Here is a 21,719-nt window from a genome sequence, read left to right as displayed (position 1 = left end):
CCTTCGAATCGAGTAAAAGAGAGGAGAAGCTGATAAACATCTCAGGGGGCTGATTTTAATGAGAGAAGTTCATTTTTCTTACAAGTCTCCTTAAGTCATCATGTCTCTCCCTGTTCACTATGGTATCTTACATGGGTCCCGAACTTCCGCCCTGTGTCCCCCAGCTCTATAATTTCCAATGAGAGGGGCGGGAGCTCATCTGCAGAGTCTATCCCAGCATGAGTCACTCACCTGCTAATCCCCTTGTAAACTGTAGCGTAAGAACCTTCACCCAGCTTCTCCAAGTTCAGGTAAGATGATGCTACCCCAAAAGGGAGGCTCTTCCTCTGCTTGGACGGATTGGGGAGGGGTGAGAGGTGGGAGAGAAAGAAAGAGCACTTTTTTTTTTAAGGTTCACTTCCCCCCCGCCCCCCCCAGAGAAATTAGACAGCACTGCCAGAGTATACTTGGAAAGACCCTCTCCGTAAGTGCCCGGGGAGGGGGGTCGACCTCCCTAGACAAACACATATTAATTCTTCATCTGCATCAGCTGTTGACTCACCCACTGAAAACCCTGCCTCAGATCCTCTTCCTGAAAAGAATCACTGTTACTCCGTGGCCTTTTACTCTTGAACTTCCGGGCACGGACAGCCCGAAGTCCCCTGGGGTGAAATGAAGTCATGGAACATGATGCTTCTTTTAGGTCTGTCAGCTGGAGAAAAAGGAAAGTACAGGAATAAAATGTATGCAGTCAAGACTCAGTGGCTGACAAAACCTATTTTTTCTTCATTTGTCTGATTGTCACTCTTCAGATGTTTTCTAAGCCTCCTACACCGCCCCCCCCCCCAAAAGCAAGTCTTTTCCTGAAAGCCAGATCCTTAAAAAAGACCATGATGATATCAAGTGCAGAAACTCTACATTCTTTCTTCACTTAAAAATATGTCTTCAACACTTCGGTTAACCTAAATCTCTCTGATGGACCGTTTCCAATTTTTCTCTGTTTAACTCAGCCTTTTTTCCCCCCACCATGTCCTCTTAATTTATCTTTTTTGGGAGGGACGATTTCTCTCGTGTGTCATTGCTAATAACCATAAGTTAATCATCAAGATTTTGAATCCCTAGCCTACCAATACTGCAGCTTGCTTTCTGAGGCTCAGCGCTGTAATTTAATACTTGAGAGATTACAAGAGAATAACTACTTTCTCGACTTCAGCCCGAAGCACACGATTGTTTTTCCCTGTTGGTTTACAAGAACATCCACAAATTTGATAACAATGACCATAAATTCTCTATGGCTTTAATAGGATTTTCCTTTTATTGGTTTAGACCCACCGCAGAAAAATCCGACCCTGCTTCAGCAAGGGAGTCTCTGAACTCCTCCATTTATCAACAGAGGAAGATGCTGCTGGGAGACAGATACCTCGGTCGCAGCCTCCGCGGGCTCGGGCACAGGCGCTGTCCTCTGGCAGCTGTGCACATCGCCTCCCTCCCAACAGCGATGGCAGCTACCTCCAGGCTGGAGAGTCTTTGTACACAGCTCTTGACCCATAATCTTCCAGGTTCAAGGAGAAAACCTGCACTTGAACCTCTCCCCTCTGCCTCTCCCGTCCTCCTTCACTCCCTTTTTGCTGGAGGTCAGCAAGGCTGGAGCTTTCATATGACTCACATGAGGGCTCTGAGTGGAGGAGCCTCATGACTTCAGCAGTTTTTCCCCATCAGGGCAAGAAGCTACATCCGAAAGGTGGCTGCCTGCATTCTTCTGTGCGCAACTGGAAACAGGACAGCTGACATCGGCTGCAATCAATTTTGGCACCAAGTCCTTCTTCCAGGCGCAAGTTAGGGCTGTTACCCGTACACAGCTTTGATGAATTTACGTTGCTTAGCCATGTAAATGATCATGATATTTATTAGGCTTCCTGGGAGCTAAAGTGAAGAGTGTTTTCTCCCTGCCTTTCAACTGAAAGCATTTTACTTCCCAGACTAAAATAAATTTGCAGCCTAGCCAACTTTAAGTAGTCAAAGAAACCACAGAATCACAGAATAGGAAGATATCTTCTTCTCTTTGCTTCCAGCAATAGTGTACAATATCTAAGAGTCCCACAGGGGTAGTCATTCATTCATTGATTCGAAAATGATCTGGTGAGCACCTGTGCTGTTTTTACTATACAGACAATGGTGTTACCCAGTGGTGGGGAGAGGGGAGTTTGCATGAAATATCTTCTTCTCTCCCTCTCTTCTTCCTACTCCCCTGGCCCTTCCTGCCACATAAATGTAATTAATGGTTACCGAATTAATAGCATGACATGTCAAGGAACTAGCTTGATTTACTTTGTAGTCTTTGAGCAGAAATTTTTTTTCCTCTTACACTTCTAATATTATCGTCACTATAATATACTAACCAGAGTGAGACAGAATGTAGAATATACACACACACATAATCAGGATCATTGAGGGAAAAAGTTTAATCATGTCTAGTACTACAACAATATTTATGTATGTTTGATATCTGAACCTCAATAGTTTAAAAAAAAACCCTTTCAGAGAATTTAATGATGAGTATGATTGAAGATTTATTTCAAAATTGCCACAAGAGAAGAGACGGTAAAACAAGCCAACTTAAAGATTCACTTAAATTATAGATTTTTCTTTTTAAGATTTTATTTACTTATTTGACAGAGAGAGCACAAACAGGGGGAGCGGCAGAGGGAGAGGGAGAAGCAAGACTCCCCACTGAGCAGGGCACCTGATATAGGGGCTCGATCCCACAACCCTGAGATCATGACCTGAGCCAAAGGCAGACGCTTAACTGACTGAGCCACCCAGGCGCCCCAAATTAGAGACATTTAATTTTTTTTAAGATTTTATTTATTTATTTGAGAGAGAATGAGTGAGAGAGAGCATGAGAGAGGAGAAGGTCAGAGGGAGAAGCAGACTCCGAAAGGAGCTGGGAGCCCGATGCGGGACTCAATCGTGGAAGTCCGGGATCATGACCTGAGCCCAAGGCAGTCGCTTAACCAACTGAGCCACCCAGGCGCCCAGAGACATTTAATTTTTTAAAAAAGTGATGAGTTAAACTATACAAAAAGAAACTATTTATTTAAAGGCTCTTAAATCTTTGACCAACAATTGACAGAGAGTGAAATAAGTTAATTTCCCAGAATACTTAATTCCATTAGAATTATCATAATTTGATTATAATACATTTTATGAGAAATGCCGATTTTTGCTTAAAAGGAGGTTGTGAATTTTATCATACCCAGGCCAAGTTTGAGACAGTTTTTCTTTATTACTCTCTAATTATCATAAGGTTTCAGATTTTTTAAATGGCAAGCATTTTTATTTGCTAGAAGGTTATTCACCTAAGACTCAAATTGCTTAAAGAGAAGAGTCTAATGCTTAAGGCTTAAAATATTATGTTTAGGCTTAAAATGCTATGTTCAGATACTAGATGGGCTACTCAAGGAAGTTGTGAAATACACTACAGAATTTTCTTTTCTTTTCTTTTTTGAAGATTTTTTAAAAAATTTTGTTTTATTTCTTTGAGAGAGAGAGAGAGAGAGAGCACAATCTGGGGGAGAGGCAGAAGGAGAGGGAGAAGCAGACTCTGCACCAAGCAGGGAGCCCGATGAGGGGCTCGATCCCAGGACACTGGGATCCTCACCTGAGCCGAAGGCAGATGCTTAATGGACTGAGCCACCCAGGTGTCCCCGCTTCAGAATTTTCAAAAATAAGATAATTTATGGTCTTGTTTAAAGTCAAGGAAAAATATTAGATGCCTTCTTAAGATGTTTTCTAGTTCTCTGCCCAAAACAAATTTTGTTATCAAATATTTCTGAGTAAGGACAGAAGATTTAGATGATTTCATATTTTTCCTCCAAATTTTTATTTACATTCCAGTGAGTTAACATGTAGTGTAATATTGGCTTCTGATGTAGAATTTAGTGATCCATCACTTACAACATGCAGAGCTCTTCACAAGTGGGTTTCATTTTGAATTGTGAATCAGGCCCAGTTTCTGCATCCCTCTGGGTTGGGGTGACCTATCTCAGCAGCCAGGTCAGCTTCACGGCTGGAGAAGCCCACTACACTGTTGTCTTTCTTTTTCTTTTTTTTTTTAAGAGAGAGAGAAAGAGCACAAGCAGGAGGAGCAGGCAGAGAGAGAGGGAGAGGCACATGGGTCTGGATCTCAGAACTCTGGGATCATGACCTGAGCTGAAGGCAGATGCTTAACCGGCTGAGCTACACAGGCATCCCATTCGCTCTCTTGAAGTGTGCCCACTGTTACTGCTACCTCCCGCATCACCAAAGAGCCCTCACTCACAGAGTGACTGACAAGGAGAGACCTTCATGCCTAGCCACCTGCCTGCCAGGGCCAGGTAATGCAATTAAGAAAGGAGGAAGTCCCATGGAGTGCCTTCCGCCATTATGATGCCAACAATGACTATTGGGAGGTGAGACCAGATGAAACAGCTCCATGCACTTGCATCTCCCTTCTTCACTGCTTTGCTACCCTTGCTCCTCGCTTCTAATTCCCTGGGATTGCACATGACTCCCCACCCTCAAAATTATTCAGTGTTAGCATGTAAGCTTTTGCTTCAGGCTCTATTTCCGGGGAATCTGTGTTAAGGCAAATCGTAGCCATTTTTTAACCGGCAGTAAAATTATAGGCTGTAGACAATTTCAGACTCGATTCTTCTGCCCTACATTTTTGGAGTCCTTTTTGCTTTCTCACTGGCTGGGAATTCGAAGTACTATATTTAGTTGAGAATTTACCCTTTTCCCAATATTTGCATTCTGTCTAAATTTAGCCAGATTATTAGGAATTATGGTTTAATTATAACTGTTCTAGAATATGTAGATTATCACAAGCATTCAACAAACAATAACATGACGAATAATGTGATGTTTGTCAGAAACATTAAAAATAAACATCTACACAATGGAGTAATATGCAGCTATAAAAAAGAGAGAGCTCTACATAATGACAGGCAGTGATCATCAAATATATTGTGAAGTGGAGAAAGCAAAGTGCTTTTGTGTGTTTTTGAGACAAAGAAATGAGGAGAAATAAATTGTAGTCAGTAATTTTATTAATATTACTGCTATTACTTTGAAACTGTTATTGGTGTATTTTAGGATTAAACAAATAAATAATTATGATAATGTCATCAGAGCTAAATTTTCAGCATAAGGAAAAAATAGGCATAAGTATCATATTAAACAAATCAGGTAGAAGTCATGTGATTTTTTTCTTTTTAAGTAATCTCTATCCAATGTGGAGCTTGAACTCACAACCTCAAGATTCAGAGTCACATGCTACACTGACCAAGCTAGGCAGGCAGCCCAAAATCAAATTCAATTTGATTTGGAAATACCGATACAGACTTCTGATTTTTTCCTAAAAAAGAGCTCTGTCAGCCAAAAGACCTAGAAACAACGATGGCCCAACAGTAATGAGTAATGATCATTTTTGTGATCCCTAAATACCAGTTTCCATTAAAAAGAACCAAGCATCCATGGAGAAATGGTGGCTAGATATCTAGAACATGAAATCTAAGAAGTTTTCAAGAAAGATGTTCTCAAACTGATGGTCACCAAAAGAAAGGTGGGCAGAGGGTTGGGTTAAATGCATGATGGGGATTAAGGAGTGCGCTTGTGACGAGCCCTGAGTGACGTATGGAAGTGTTGAATCATTGTATTGTACACCTGAAACTAATATCACGCTGTATGTTAACTAACTGGAACTTAAATAAAAACTTAAAAAAAGAGAGAGAAAGCTGTCCCAGGCTCATCTAATGCCAAAGGGGTTCATGTCAAAAGGATATAGGAGCCAACTTGAAGGGACTCCCATTTGGTTTAAGATGGAACAATGTGAGTATCAAAAAGAATAATAACTTCAAGGGATTGAAACATGTGAACTACATAAAATCCATGAATTTATCTAAACAAAGTTGCCACTTGGAGGTTTCTTAGTGTACCAGTTCATGACTCTGAATATTGATGAATAAAGGGGAAAAATCAAGTATATTTTGTCTTTTATATACATATTGTTTTTCCAGGGTTATCAGATAATTAGTGAGGGGGAAATTCTTTCTTATAGAAGAATTCCAGCTAATAAATAAAGAAGAAATGATAAAAGTAGGAAGTTCAGTCTTATTCAATCGTAGAGCTAAGCAGCAATCATCAATGGAGGCTAAGATCATTAGGTGAAAGACTGATAAGGAACTTTGTAATGAAAGGTCAGGTTGACACCATCCGAGGTCGATGGCCAGTCTTAGTTTTACTAAACTTGGGGTACCCAGACATTAGTACCAGGAAGCATACAGCATCATCTGTGATGTGTTTTTGGCTAAAGAAAAAAATTTAACCTGAATCTCATCAAGTGTCTAAGATCTAAAACCAAATTATAAGAAGTACAGGGGACGGGCGCCTGGGTGGCTCAGTGGGTTAAAGCCTCTGCCTTCAGCTCAGGTCATGGTTCCAGGGTCCTGGGATCGAGGCCCACATCGGGCTCTCTGCTCAGCAGGGAGCCTGCTTCCTCCTCTCTCTGACTGCCTCTCTGCCTACTTGTGATCTCTCTCTCTGTCAAATAGATAAATAAAATCTTAAAAAAAAAAAAAAAAAAGAAGTACATGGGACAGGGAAGTTAAATAAACCACAACAAAGCAAACAGCCAAATCAGAAAGGACAAAGACCTTGATTTCTCTAACAAATCAAAGGCATACAAAAAAGTGAATTATGAAGTCTTAAGAGACACAACAAACAGGCAATGTGCAGACCTTGTTTGGATCCTGACTTGAACAAATCAGCTAGAAAATGACATTTCTTTCTTCGCCAGCTTGATTGAGGTATAATTGACAAATAAAAATTGCATATATAGAAGGTGTACCAGGCAACACCTTGTACAGATGTATATACATTGTGAAATGTTCACCAAAATCAAGTTAATTAACATCTCTTTCTCGCCACCCATAGTTAACTTTTTTCTTTTTTTTTTTTAGCAAGAACAATTAAGATCTCTCCTGGAGGGAAAAAATTTAAAAACAATCTACTCTCTTATCAAATCTCAAGTACACAGTACAGCCTTATTAACTGTAGCCATCCTGCCATACACGAGATTTCCAGAACCTACCCATCCTGGGTATCTGAAACTTTGCAGCCTTTGATAAACATTTCCCCATTGCCTTTGCCCCCCGCCCCTGATAACCATTGTGAAACGACACTTCTGAAACAAATATGGAAATTTAAATATGGTATTAGATAATCTTAAGAAGAATTTATTTTTAGTTTTGTGTGGTGAATATGTTTTTAAAACAATCCTACGGTTACAGTTGCCTGCTGAAGTATTTATGGGTAGAATGACATAATTTCCTTGTTCTAAATATTCCAGAAAAATAGTGTTGGGGATAAAAAAAGCCCACAATTGGTGAAATGCTGATGGTTGTTTAAGATGGATGATGGCTATCTGGAGGTTCATTTTTGTGTGTTTAAGAATTTTCTAGAAAGTAGAAAAAGAACAATATTTTTAAAACCACATTCACTTGAAAGCTACACATTTGGATTATTTATATGTTTATATTCCTGCCTACTTCCAACAAAGCAGGGGAGGCTTTACATAAAAGCACAGAAATAATAATCGTAAATAATAATAGCAATGGCGACCACATCTGTGCCAGACCCCATGCTGATCCTCCAACTCCACAACAGTAAGTAGATACCATTATTATCCCCACTTGATCACGCAATAACTGAATCTTAGAGAGTTTAAATAACTTTCTCAAGGTTACTAAACTAGCAAATAGAAAATCTTATAAAGCTCCCCAGACGACCAAATTTACCAAGTTTTATTGAATGAGAACACACTGATAATAGTATTTGCACAAAGAGCACAAAATCTCAGTTTCATCGCATTCCTCATTAATTATTAGGCCCAAATTTAAATTAGTTGTTATATTCAGGATGAACGAGTAATAGCTAAGTGACTCTAGTTCATGAAGCAGGAGGAGAAAGACATCATCTTTGCTTCAAATGAAAGCAGTAGAGGGGCATCTGGATGGCTCAGTCAGTTAAGTGCTGGACTTCTGATTTTGGCTCAGGTCATGATCTCAGGGACGTGAGATTGAGCCCCATGTCAGGCTCCACGCAGGGTACGGAGCCTGCTTGGGATTCTCTCTTTCCCTCCCTTTGGCCCTCCATGCCCCACCCCCACCCCTGATTCGCACGTGCTCTCTCCAGATCTCTTTCTAAAAAGAGAAAAAGCTATAGAGTGAGTTTCTTAAACCAAATGTCTTCTTTCTTGCTGGAGTAGCTTGACTTGAAACTTTTACATGCTGAGAGTGCTGTCTTCTGACAATAAACAGAACTGCAAGCATACAGAATCTGGGTCTCCTTTGTTCCTTTACTTGGAGCTGTGCTCTTTATTCACATCATATTACTATCGCATATCAGTGTGCTATTTGTTTACGTGCACTTAGTTTCCGCAATGATGGTGATGGCATACATTCTAGCGTTACCTTCTATTTCCAGTGCCTTCAAGAAAGAATAAGGTTCAACACTGATGAATTAGAGGTGCCTGGGTGGCTCAGTGGGTTAAGCCTCTGCCTTCGGCTCGGGTCATGATCTCAGGTTCCTAGGATAGAGCCCCGCATCAGGCTCTCTGCCCAGCAGGGAGCCTGCTTCCCTGCCACCCCCACCCCCCCACCCCCCTCCCCCACCCCCCTCCTCCCCACCTCCGCCTGCCTCTCCGTCTACTTGTGATCTCTCTCTGTCAAATAAACAAATAAAACCTTAAACAAACAAACAAACAAACAAAATACTGATGAGTTACTGAGAAAGTACACGGAGCACAATGACCACGGAGCACAGATTCTTACTGATTTAGAAAACAATTTCTAGAGCCCTGGGAATTTCTGTTCAGAAATGTCAAATGTCCCAGTTACCAGTTTCCTAGCTTAAGTTCTGTGCTATTGGCTCTGATATTAGATTCCTTCCTCTCATTCAGGCTCTCCCCACATCCTGGCCTTTGCTTCTGAACGAGCAGTTGACCTGTTGTGGATTAAAACTATAACTACAGATGGAACGCTCGAGAATGCTGAGTGATTCCGTGTGTGAAGATCCACATTCTAAAACTACTGGAAAGGGGGCGCCTGGGTGGCTCAGTGGGTTAAGCCGCTGCCTTCGGCTCAGGTCATGATCTCAGGGTCCTGGGATCGAGTCCCGCGTCGGGCTCTCTGCTTGGCAGGGAGCCTGCTTCCCTCCCTCTCTCTGCCTGCCTCTCTGTCTACTTGTGATCTCTCTCTGTCAAATAAATAAATAAAATCTTTAAAAAATAATAAAAAATAAAAAAATAAAACTACTGGAAAGCAATGATAGGTTAAAAAAGACATTTCATGAAAGGTACAGAAATCTAATTGCAAGGGTTCTTGTGACAGGATGACTTAGCTTGCCAAACTATGCAATGACACTGAATGCTATACCTAAGAAGGACCGATGGTCTAAAATTGTAGGAATCCTTGGGAAATCCATAGGTGCTTCTACAGAGCAGATGTTTTCTCTCTGTTGTTCTTTGCATTTGTATGATTGTTCATTTGTTTTAATTTCTTGAGTTTGAATGCGTTAAAACAAATTCCATAAATGACGTATATTGATGATTTAGTGCCCACTGAAATGGGCATTAAATGTATGTTATTTATTTATTTATAAATATTTATTTATTTGAGAGAGAGAGAGAGAATGAGAGAGACAGAGCACGAGAAGGGGGAGGGTCAGAGGGAGAAACCGATTCTCCACTGAGCAGGGAACCCAATGTGGGACTCAATCCTGGGACTCCAAGATCATGACCTACCTGAACCACATGGCAGTCACTTAGCCAACTGAGCCACCCAGGCGTCCCTAAATGTATTATATTTAAAAAGAGCAATTTAATGTTCTTTTTACAAAAATAGATTTGAAATATAGCATAGTCAGTTCCCGTAGCATGGCAACTTGTCATATGCTTAGCCCAAGTCCTCTGGCTATAGGTAGAAAAAAGATGACAATAATAACAAGGCAAACACATGGGCGGTTTATTTGTATTTATTCATAACAACTCTGTGGTCAGAAGTATTAAATAATTTGTGTATGGCCACATAAGTAAAAGACATGGTGGAACCAGATTTGAACCAAGGCAGAGCAGCTCCAAATCCATACTTTTAACCTACTTGACCATTTCCTTCTTGACACAATTTAAAAATAGGGAGATAATCAGTCTTACCAAAAAATCTCCATGCCTCTGCTGGTCTTCCTTTCTTTCCCTAGCACCATTTTTTTTTTAATCCTTTCTCACCAAGCACTTATGATATATTATCTCATTGAATTCTGTGGTGTAGATAATTATTTTTCCAAACTTTAGTTGAGAAAACTGGGGATGGTCCACAGTTTCTCAGAGTATAAATGTTGGAATCAGAAGTTGAACCCACCGATATGGACCCTAGGGTCAGTGCTCTTAACCATGTCCGCACCCGATGAGCACCTAAGCACCATGAACGCTCTTTCCCCTGACACACAGTGGATCCATCAACTTAGCACACTATTCCCCTGCATGCGGAAAGAAATTTTGCTTTTTGATAGTCACGATGATATCCTAAGCCACATGAAAGAATTTCTTCTCTGATAGGAAGCATACATTTCTGAAAGTAGTGGGAGATGAACGTCCTCCATCTGCGGTCTTCAGCTCCATGCATTTCTTTCCAGCCGCCCCTCACAGTCCGTGTATAGTCAGAACAATCAGTCCTTTACAGAAGTGCTCAAGCTAGTGACTAAAGAAGGGAACCCGTGGGCGTCGTAGGTGAAACTAAAAACAAAGTATGATTTTTATAAATAGAGACAGAATTAAATAAGAAAAAAAAAGAATAATGGTACCTTGTATAACTTGACATTGTTAATTTCTGTGGAATGCATTAAAATGCTCCCATAACCTTCGTTAACATTGCCCTAAACTTTCTTGCTCTGTCAGAGTAAAGGGGTCTTGCCCGGAAACCCATCCTTTTTCACGCTGAACTCTTGTACACTCTGCACTACTGAAAGCAGCAGGGTTTAGATGTCTCCTGCAAGTTACTATGACTTTTAAAAAATGCATATATTGGGGGTACTTAAATACAAATAAGCACAGCTTACAAAAACCTGATGTGTAAATTTCTGATTCCCAAGAACTCCGTGGCCAACCCTCTGAGACGTCTCCCTATCTCTTTCCCAAGAAGCCTGACCCTCAGTTCTGAAGGCAGCCGGTCTTGTACCCACAGCACCACTCGGTGGCCAGGACGCAGAACTGACCAAATCGATTTTTCTTCCCTCTCAACTTCTTTTTCCTCAAAAGAATGACACTCCCAAACCCCAAATCTCTCCCACCACACACTCACCCCAACTTTCTTTGGATTTTGCCACTCACAGCCAACGTGGTTCCACCCCAGGCAATCTCTTCCTCACATTTACACAATCCTTTTTAAAATACCTTTTTTCTTCTTGTCCAATTACTTCCTAAGGTTTTGTTGTTGTTTGTGTGTTCATTTGTTTTCCCCTCCCACTGCATTTAGTATATACATAAGACTAATAGTTACTAGGTATGGGTAAACTAGACTTGGCCCCAAGGCTCTGAAATTTAGAGGGTTTAACCACATTTAAAAAAAAAAAAAGGTATTTTAAAGTCTGTCGAAATAGATTAGGCCTCTTCCCCTCAGAAATACTGTGTCCTCCCCGGCTCCCAGGGTCCAACAGCCAGTTGGCTCCTAGCCATTGTCAAAGCCTTCAGTAACAGCCAGAAGTTGCTGAAGCTGGAGACCCAAAGTAAGAAAAGCAGATTTTAAAAATAAAAAAGAAAAGGAAGGGAGGGAGGAAAGGGCGAGAGGGAGAAAGGATGGTAGAAAAGCATATCGTGTCCGTGCTGCCTGTGGGCCTTCCTTCCTTATTGGTCCCCACCAGTAAGTACCTGGATTAAGAGGAGGGATCAGGGAGCATCAAACCGCCCCCCCAAAACCCAGTAACCAAGACAAATCAAAATAACAAATAACCTTAATGCTGTATTTTTAAAAATTAAATAAAATTAATTAAAATTTAAAATTAAATAAATTAAATTTATTGAATAAATTAAATAAAAAATTAAATAAAATTTAATTAAAAAAATTTTTAAAAGCCCACGGTCCTAACAAAGCACAGTATCAACCTTTTAATAAAGACAAGCTGCCTATGTGTTTTCCAATCCCGCATCGCTGTGCGCAAGAACAGTGGTTTCCAATCAGCCCGCGACGCCCGCCCGTGGCTGTTGGTCCCCCTGCCTGGGCAGGGCGCGCTGTGAAGGCTCACCGGGGCCTGCGAACGCATTGACAAAGCAGGGTTTTATATATAGATGTTTTTCCAAGTCGTAGGGCTTTTATTAACTTATCCGGACTGATTCCAAATAGGGGAGGATATTTTGATCCGTGTCGGCAGAAGGAGGCACGTTCTCGCCGTCGCGCCAGCTCCAGTATGGCTGGGCGGACGCTGCTTCCCGCTCACCCATCCGTTCCCCTCTGTGCTCCGGAGCTCCGCAGCTTCCAACCGACTCTCCATCGTCGGCCCTTAAAACCTGCTTTTAAGCACCCGCGTTCAGGAAAAATAACCCGCTCCATACAAAGGGGTTTTCCTTCTTGGGTTTAAAACTATGAAGTATTGCACAGTTCTTGCTTTCAGCTGTATTTTTTCGTTGCAAATGCACATTATTTGAACAATATCATAAATCAAATGAACATCTACGGATTAGTCAGGGACTAAACTATGACTTACCTCGCCGTTTCTGCGGGAAAACATGTTCTAAGTTTCAAACAGCTCACTTGCGATTAAATATTTTCAGACAGCATTTTTTTGTAGGTTGGGACCTGCATGTTTTCTTTAAGTGTTTTTAACAATTTTTATGTATACATTGCAATACATACAAAAAAGAGGGCTTTGGGCCCAAACTACTGCTCTTGATTTTTTGGGAGGGAAAAAAAAGTGACAATGCCCAGCTTGAGATCAGAATGCTAAGATATGTCAGTAGAACAGTTTTTGTCAACAAAAGAGAGACAAGGAAACTATAAGAGGCAGAAGTGTAACATTGTTAGGCACGTATTATACAAAAGTAACTCAGATACAGAAGAGTATTTAACTATAGATATTTACATTTTATCAAATTATGCTTTAATGGTTATTTACATGTCATAATATAGAATTTATGAATATGTGTCTCAGCAACACTCATATAGCCATGGATTCCATTCTAAAAATAGCACATTAGCATCTGCTTACCTACATCTGGTGATTAGTCATTCAACCCACTAATTATTCTTGGTATGAGAAGAGTAGAAGTATTTCTATTTAAATCATTTCCCTAAATTACAATATGTCATCAGCAGGTCTTTGCTTCTCATTTGGGTCATTCTCTTCTTTCATGAAGTTCAGCCACATAGTAAAGTGTTCCCAGATGTCATCGAGAGTCGGGTGCCCCTTATCTAAAATTCAGCCATTTACAATCTCAGCATCCATTTTTGAAACAAAGTCTAAATTATTTTAAACTAACCTTTTTATCTGGAGAGAAACATAATCTCATTAAGAATAAAAAGTGTAGGGGCGCCTGGGTGGCTCAGTGGGTTAAAGCCTCTGCCTTCCGCTCAGGTCATGATCCCAGGGTCCTGGGATCGAGCCCCACATCGGGCTCTCTGCTCACTAGGGGGCCTGCTTCCTCCTCTCTCTCTGCCTGCCTCTCTGCCTACTTGTGATCTCTGTCTGTCAGATGAATAAATAAAATCTTTAAAAAAATTTAAAAAAAAGAATAAAAAGTGAAAAAAAAAAGAATAAAAAGTGTAACATACACATAGCCTCTATTTTAATGGTCAAGTAGAATAAGATACACCTACCAAAACTTTCTGTTATATTTTTAAAATTCCTCTTTGGTCACTTCTGATCCACAATGGCCCCCTGCATACCTGTGGAATCAAGGCTAAATTCCCCAGCCTGGCTTCTAACGGCCAGACTCTAACCTGTCCCACCTACCTCCGGTCCCCCAGTCATCTACCTCCTCTTTGTTGTGTTCACACCAGTAACCTCACAAGGTCCTACAAACCTTCCTTGCTATTGTGACTGAACTTTCCAGTGTTTCTCATCTGACGTGTTCCTCCCACCCCTGGACCTGTTCCTCCTTCAAGTCCTGCCAGACTGGTACAGCTCAGCTCTGAACCTTTGGTGGCTTCCTTCATCCTTCTCCACCCTCCCACCCCCCTCATCTCTCTCAAGGCTGAATTTTTGGATCACTGTCTGAGGTGTGTGTTCTAATCATTATTTTGACTGTTTTCCTAACAAGTTGGTAACTACATCCTCTGAGGGCATGAACTAGATCTTATACTCCATCCAGATTGGCTGTTAATTAAATAATAGCATTTACGTACATGTGTGGGTACAGCCTCCCCCCACACATATACACATGTGTACAGGGTGGGAGCCTAGAACCATTGTTTCCTTGTTCACTCTGACCCCACTCTGAGGCATGTCTCTGTATACTGCCCTCCCATGAGTCTTATTCTCAGTTTCTAGTACTGGCTTGTACTAATCCCGTTACTTTTCTGTCCATCTCTATTATCTCTTTTTTGAACTCCACTTTTTATCTTGGCCCTAAACTCCCTCTTCTACACCTTAATCCAGTCAGAGTTGAAGTAGGGGGGAAGACAGGATTTGGAGTTTGAAGATCTAGATTTGGAGATCTGGGTTTGAGGCCTTCTTCCATTTAGAGTAGTTGGATTAACTTGGAAAAGTCAGTGGGCCCCAGTTTCTTCATCTGTATTTTAGGAAATACACCAATCATGGGGTTGTTTTGAGGATAAAATACCCATGAAGCATTTTCCAAATAGTATATTATAAAATATATTGTATTGCAATATTATTAAAATTAGCCCAAATATTACTTTCCAGAGGCTACATCACCCCCCCTACACACACACACACACACACACACACACACACACAGATACACATTAATACAGGCACCCACTGATTGCCCAGGGCAGGTAAACTATTGCCTTCAATCCTTTTCCCTTTGAGCCCAGGAACATCCTTGCCTTCCTTAAGCAGGCTCCATGACCAGCGTGGAGCCCAGTCTCATGACCCTGAGATCATCATGACCGGAGCCGAAATCAAGAGTCAGACTCTCTAACCTACTGAGACACCCAGGTGCCCCAACAAATTGTTAAACTGCTGGATTTCAATAAATAATTTTATCAAACAATGAATAAAGTATAAGGTGCTGTGCTATTCTCTAGGGAATTTAAAAAATGAGGAAAACACTGACTGGGAGCTTTGAATCTAACAAGAGAGGCGTACAGTTTCGCAAATTAGTAGACTATATGCCGTGCTAAAAGAGTTTATAAATGATTCTACTCAGATTGGGTGCTGACAGTATTGAGTCTATGGCGAACTATAGAAAGACATTTCTAAATACCTTCTTTTCTTTGCAAGGTCACATTTTCTGCAGTAGGAAATCTAGGTTTGCCTTCGTATCAACTATTGGGGTTTTTTAATGCTTGGGTTTTGGGTATCTATTCTACACCTTGACTCCACACTCCCTTCAGCTACTGCCCCAAGTTTTTATTTCACTTCACAGGAAAACTTCTTGAAGTGGATGTCTCTGCTTCCTTCCTTCTTTCTCTAACTCACCCCGGATAAAGCCTCTTGTGTCTACTGCTCCTCCTATCGGGCTCGGCCAAGTCGCCAGAGATTCCATCTTATCAAATCCAGAGGCTTATTAGACCTAATCTCTACTGTTTAGCAACATTCAACACCATTTAACATGTCACTCTTCTTGAAAGCCTCTTTGGTTTCTGTGAAGTGGGCACTTTTCTAGGTTTTTTCCCCGCTTCTATGGGGACTCCTCTTCAATTGTCTTTCCTGCTTCACCCTCCACTGAACTTCCAAGTCTGGGCAACCCCAGGCTCAGTCCTTATCTCCACTTTCTTATCTCTGCTTTCCTCCCAGATTATTTCATCTAATCCCTTTGGCTTTGAATGGCACCTTTGTGCAAATGGTCCTCAAATCTCTATCTCCAGCACTGGTTTCTCCTTAGACACCAACTGCCAATTTGATATTTCCTTTTGGATACCAAAAAGGTATCCCAAAGTCTTATCCCAAAGACCCCGAACCATGCCAAGTTGCTTCCTCTTAGTCTCGTCTAGTTCAGAAAATGGAATTCCCATGAATCAGTTGTTCAAGAAGAAACCCGGACAGCAGTTGAATTGAATATCATGTTTAATCCATCATTCAATTATGCCAATTCTGATTCCAGAGGGTATCTCAAATCTAATTCTCAATTTGTACTACAATCACCCTATTCCAAGGCATCATCCTCTCTCCTCTGACTTAATGAAATACTCCCTATTTGAATAATTGGTACCTCCTCCGCATTTCCCCGTGCCTCTTTTTCCCAGTCTTGCCCATCTCAGTAAATGATAGCACGTTTCTACCAGTATCTCAGGCTTGAATTGCTCTTTCTCTCAATGCTCATGCCTAATCCATGTGTAAATATTTAGGCTCCACTTTCACAATAGGAATCTAACTCCTTTTTTGCCTACTTCTTCATTGCCACTCCAGGTCAAGTCTTATTTCTGTTGGCCTCAGCTGTTGCAACAGTCTCTTTCTGATCTCTCTGTTTTGACTCAAACTCTTACACACTATCACTCTGGACAGAGCAGAACAGCAGAAGTTAGGGGCGTGTGGGTGGCTCATTTGGTTAAAGCATCTGCCTGAGGCTCTACTCCAGTCCAGCCGCACAAGGGGCTCCCTGATAGCAGGGAGCCTGCTTCTCCTGCTCCCTGCTGCCTGCTGCCCTCCCAGTTTGTGCACTGGCTTGCGCTCTCTGTCAAATAAATAAATAAATCTTTAAAAACAAAAACTGAAGCCAGATTACAACAATCCTGGATGGTGCCCCTGCAGTTGTGCATATCACTCAGATAAGCCCAAAGTCCCTTCCAGGGCCGAAAGGATCCAAGGATCCGGCCTGCCTCCCACACCAAATAATCATTTACCTGATCTTACCTTATTTATTACCTTTCAACCTTTTTTCATTCAGTTCCAGCCTCATTCAGCTTTTTTTCAGACTCTTCTCATTCAGATCCAGCGCTTGCAGCATTGCAAGTGACTTGTTTCCTTTTGCCTGGAGTGTCAAATATCCACAAGTCCTCACTTCTTATAATCTGTCCAAATTTGTCCCGTTAGAAGAGAGATTTTTCCTGCTTACCTTATCTTAAAAAAAAAAAAAAACCAGCAACAACCACAACATTAATATGCACTCATGTGCCAGCTACCATTGTAAGCAATTTGCCTTTAAATCTCACATCACCCTATAAAGTAGATAACTTTACTATCCCTGTCTTGTAGATGAAGAAACAGAGGTATGCAGGTTAAATAACTTGTGCCAAGGTCACAAAGTAAGTTCTGGGGCTTAGATTTGAACCCAGGCTACCTGCCTAGAAGAATGAGCTTTTAGTTACTACATTATTTTGCCTCTTTTTAAAAAATTCTTTATTTAAGTTCAATTTAGTTAACATAGACTGTATTATTAGTTCCACTGGTAGAGTTTAGAGACTCATCAGTAGCATATACCACCCAGCGCTCATTAGATTAAGTGCCCTCCTTAATACCTATCACCCTATTATCCCTTCCCCGCACCCCCCTCCCCTCCAGAAACCATGCTTGTTTCCTAGAGTTCAGTGTCTCTTGGAGTTTGCCTCCCTCTCCATTTTCATCTTATTCTATTTTTCCTTCCCTTCCCCATGTTCATCTGTTGTTTCTTAAATTCCACATATGAGAGAAATCATGTATTTGTCTTTCTCTGACTGACTTATTTCACTTAGCACAGTACCCTCTGGTTCCATCCACATTGTTGCAAATGGCAAGATTTCATTCTTTTTGATGGCTGAGTAATATTCCATTATGTATTATATTATAGTGTAATGGATATATGTAATTCCAATATATATAAATATATATCATATATAATATAATGGAATATAGACATGGGCTATATGTATGTATATATACATATATCTTTACCCATTCATCTGTTGATGGACATCTGGGCTCTTCTCATTATTTGGTTGTTGTAGACATTGGTGCTATGAACATTGGGGTGCATGTGCACCTTTGAATCACTATGTTTGTGTCCTTTGGATAATTACCTAGTAGTGCAATTGCTGGGTTGTAGGATAGCTCTATTTTTAACGTTTTGAAGAACCTCCATCCTGTTTTCCAGAGTGGCCACACCAGCTTGCATTCCCACCAATAGCGTGAGAGGGTTCCCTGTTCTCTGCATCCTTGCCAACATCTGTTGTTTGCATTAATTTTAGCCATTCTGACTGGCAGTGAGGTGGTATTTCATTGCGGTTTTGACTTGTATTTCCTTGATGATGAGTGATGTTGAGCATTTTTTCATGTGTCTTTGAATGTCTTTGAAGAAATGTCTTTTCATGTCTTCTGTCCATTTCTTGACTGGATTTTTTTTTGTTTTTTGGTTGTTGAGTTTGATAAGTTCTTTTTTTTTCTTCAAAGATTTATTTTTTATTTATTTGACAGAGAGAGAGAGAGAGATCACAAGTAGGCAGAAAGGCAGGCAGAGAGAGAAGGAGAAGCAGGCTCCCTGATGAGCAAGGAGACCAATGTGGGGCTCAATCCAAGGACCCTAAGATCACAACCCAAGCCAAAGACAGAGGCTTAACCCAATGAGCCATTCAGGTGCCTCTGATAAGTTATTTATAGATTTTTGGATATTAGCCCTTTATATGATAAGACGTTTGCAAATATCCTCTCCCATTCTGTAGGTTGCCTTTTAGTTTTGTTGACTGTTTCCCTTTTTTGCCTCTGTATAGCCCAGTGATCACCATGTTAGTTTAGTAGCTCTCACTCTTCCCACTTGTTTCAGGCATTGCTGCATAACCAACCATCCCAAAACTTAGTGGTTAAAAACAACAATTTATCATTTCTTGGGAAATTGGGTCAGGAGTTCAGACAGGACTTGACTAGGGTGTTCTGTTTTTTTTTTTTTTTTTTGATGATTTTATTTATTTATTTGAGAGAGAGAGAGAGAGAGAAAGCGAGAGTATGAGAGGAGAGAAATCAGTGGGAGAAGCAGACTCCCCGCCGAGCAGGGAGTCCGATGCGGGACTCGATCCCAGGACTCCAGGATCATGACCCGAGCCAAAGGCAGTTGCTCAACCAACTGAGCCACCCAGGCGCCCTTGACTAGGGTGTTCTGCTCCTCTTAGCACTGGCTGGTTTCACTCAGCTGCAATCAGCTGGTAACTGGGTTGGCCTGGAAGGTCTCAGAAGTCTCTGCTTATGTTTTGGCAGTTTAATGCTCTTCCATGTGGCCTATCTCTTCACATCGTCTCTTATCAACCTCTAGAACACTTGACATTTATTAAAGCATGGCAACCGGCTTTTCAGAGGGGGAGGTATGTGGAAGCTGCCAATTCTTTTTAAGGCCTTGACTCAGTAGTCCCAGAACTTTATTTCTGCCTCATTTTATCAGTTAAAAAAGAAAAGCATCCTAGCCCATACTCAGGTGAAGAGGAAATAGAATCCATCTCTTGACATCAAGTGGAGGAAAGACTTGACAGTTGCCATCTTTGGAATGATTTTTCTACACTACCAGAGTGGAAGTTCCACTAGAGCGATGACCCTTGTCTGTTTTGTTCATTATCATGTCTCTCTAGTGCCTAGAATAGTGCCTGGCACATAATAAAGTATGCAATAAATATTTATTCAGTCCAAGAACTTAAGGGACAGGTTAGGGTTAGGGCTAGGTCTGAAGAAATAGGGGGAAAACCCGGAAGGAGTGTGTCCCAGAAGCCAAGGAGAAATCGGGAAAAGGAAGACTGAAAGACTAGGGCTGCAGGTAGGTTTTGTAATAGTGGTTGGTGGGAGTTAGGGCAATCCATCCCAAGTGGTCCCATTTTCCTCAGAAACGTAGGAGACAATTTTTAAATTTTCATTTTTTAAAAATTTTAAAATTTTTAAATAAACATATAATGTATTATTAGCCCCAGGGGTACAGGTCTGTGAATCGCCAGGTTTACACACTTCACAGCACTCACCATAGCACATTAAATTTTCATTTTTAAAAATGTTTACCAAAGGGTAGGTAAAGTTCAGTTAGCAACGTGTGCGGGTTGGGAATAAAAGAGAAATTCCTAGTAGCCAGGTGTTAAGGACTGTTTTAGGCTTCGCAAGACTGCCTGCCCACATGTAAGCCTCGACTGAAGTTGGACACCCTTCGTTTGCAGCGCTGCCAATTCTCAAGGTTATGTTGTTTTAAGCACTGGTGCAAGAGCGGACAAGGTTGGCCGAATTGGTGCAGACCTTAACGATTTTGCAGGGGGCGGAGGATCAAGGAGGCATTGGGGCTGAAGGTGAACGTGACAGAACGTTTATGCAAAGGAACTTCAGACTTTGTATCTCTGTCGCTGATGGACAGAATGCAGGTTTGCAGGCTCAGGGATGGCACACTGCCTGGCAGCAGAAAGTTCGCACGCACCTTGTGCCAAAGGTGGCGGCTCGGGAAAATCTTCCTGAGAGGACTTATCAGCTGCGAGCTGAGTCGGGTGGGGCTGAGGCTGCGACAGGCAGACTGTTGCGAAACTGTGTGCTGTGCATTCAGACTAGTTTTACTCAGATCGCACATTGGGGAACGCGGAATCATAAAAGATACCAATTTATTTACTCCTACCCCATTCCATCTTTCGGGGTTGCAACCGAGTAAAAACAGCGTGGACACTAGGACCAACTGGCGCCGCTTGCCAATGACGTCATTGGCGGGGCGGAAGGGACTACCGTTAGGGTATAGTCCGTAGAAGCAGAAGATATTCTAGCCTTTTCCCTGTAAAGAATAGCGAACTCATCCTTCTGACTTCTGCAGTTTGAGGTGGCAGCAAAATGCCTGCAGCTCCCGGTCTCTTTCCTCACCACCTGTTACCATGGAAGCTCCCGGGTAGTTAGGCCCCGGCGACTCCAAGTTACGTCACCGTCCAAGCGAGTTTTTTAGGCCTGGTGGCTCCGCCCTATCCTGAGGGAGGGGCAGTACTCCCGAGGACATTACCCACAGTGCCTAAGGCCTCTTGGATAATTTTGATCGCTATCAGACGCCGTCGGCGTCTAACTCCACCTATTTCAGGGGGCGATTCCCCACCCGCCTTCACACTATCTGGCCGCCCCGCAGCCCCGCCCCTCAGAGGCCCCGCCCCTCCCGTGAATCAGCTGATCTCAGGGACCCGCTGGGCCGAGAAGCTCGCGCCGGATGCAGACCGCGGTGCTGCCGGTGGAGCGTCAGGTGAGTGAGGCTGAGTCTCCGGTCGGCCCTTGGCTTCGCAGGGCCCCGGCCCGGCTGTCCTGTGTGCGGGAGGCAGGGGTAGGAGAGAGAGGCGGAGGCTCAGACCGAGGCCCGGGAGCGCGCTTGGTGACCCACAGAGACGGCGCCCGCGTCTTCCAAAAAGCTTGCGTCGGACGGTCGGCTCCTGCCCGCCAAGGAGCACCCGACGCGGCCCCCTGTCCCGGCCCCGGGTTCTCCCACCTGCCCCCTTACTTCCCTCCCCAGACGGGGTGCCACTGCATTGGTCTGAGCGGCGGGAATTTCTTTCACGACCCCTTTCCCGCCTCCACCCACAGGTCCTTTCCTTCACCCATTCGTGAGGATTTATTGAATGCCCGCTCCAGGC

The 21,719-nt window shown here is 42.2% G+C and overlaps 1 protein-coding gene across 2 annotated transcripts in view; it reads right to left on the bottom strand.

The window, feature by feature from the left end:
• LOC111145074 (cyclin dependent kinase 15) overlaps nt 1–1,528 on the bottom strand; it is a 77,470-nt gene extending 75,942 nt beyond the window's left edge. For both annotated transcript variants that reach the window (XM_022499698.1, XM_022499707.1), the window contains exons 1-3: nt 1,400–1,528; nt 542–691; nt 232–326 (exon numbers count right to left, since the gene is read on the bottom strand). In XM_022499698.1, coding sequence (XP_022355406.1) covers nt 232–326; nt 542–691; nt 1,400–1,528 — 374 coding nt within the window. The remainder of the gene's footprint in view (nt 1–231; nt 327–541; nt 692–1,399) is intronic.
• Nucleotides 1,529–21,719: the final 20,191 nt, after the last annotated feature.

This window comes from Enhydra lutris, unplaced genomic scaffold (genome assembly GCF_002288905.1).
Source record: "Enhydra lutris kenyoni isolate GAN:26980312 unplaced genomic scaffold, ASM228890v2 scaffoldscaffold1, whole genome shotgun sequence".
In the NCBI taxonomy this organism is placed as follows: Eukaryota; Metazoa; Chordata; class Mammalia; order Carnivora; family Mustelidae; genus Enhydra; species Enhydra lutris.
Note: the sequence above shows the minus strand (reverse complement) of the source record. Positions and strands in the feature narration are given on the sequence as shown.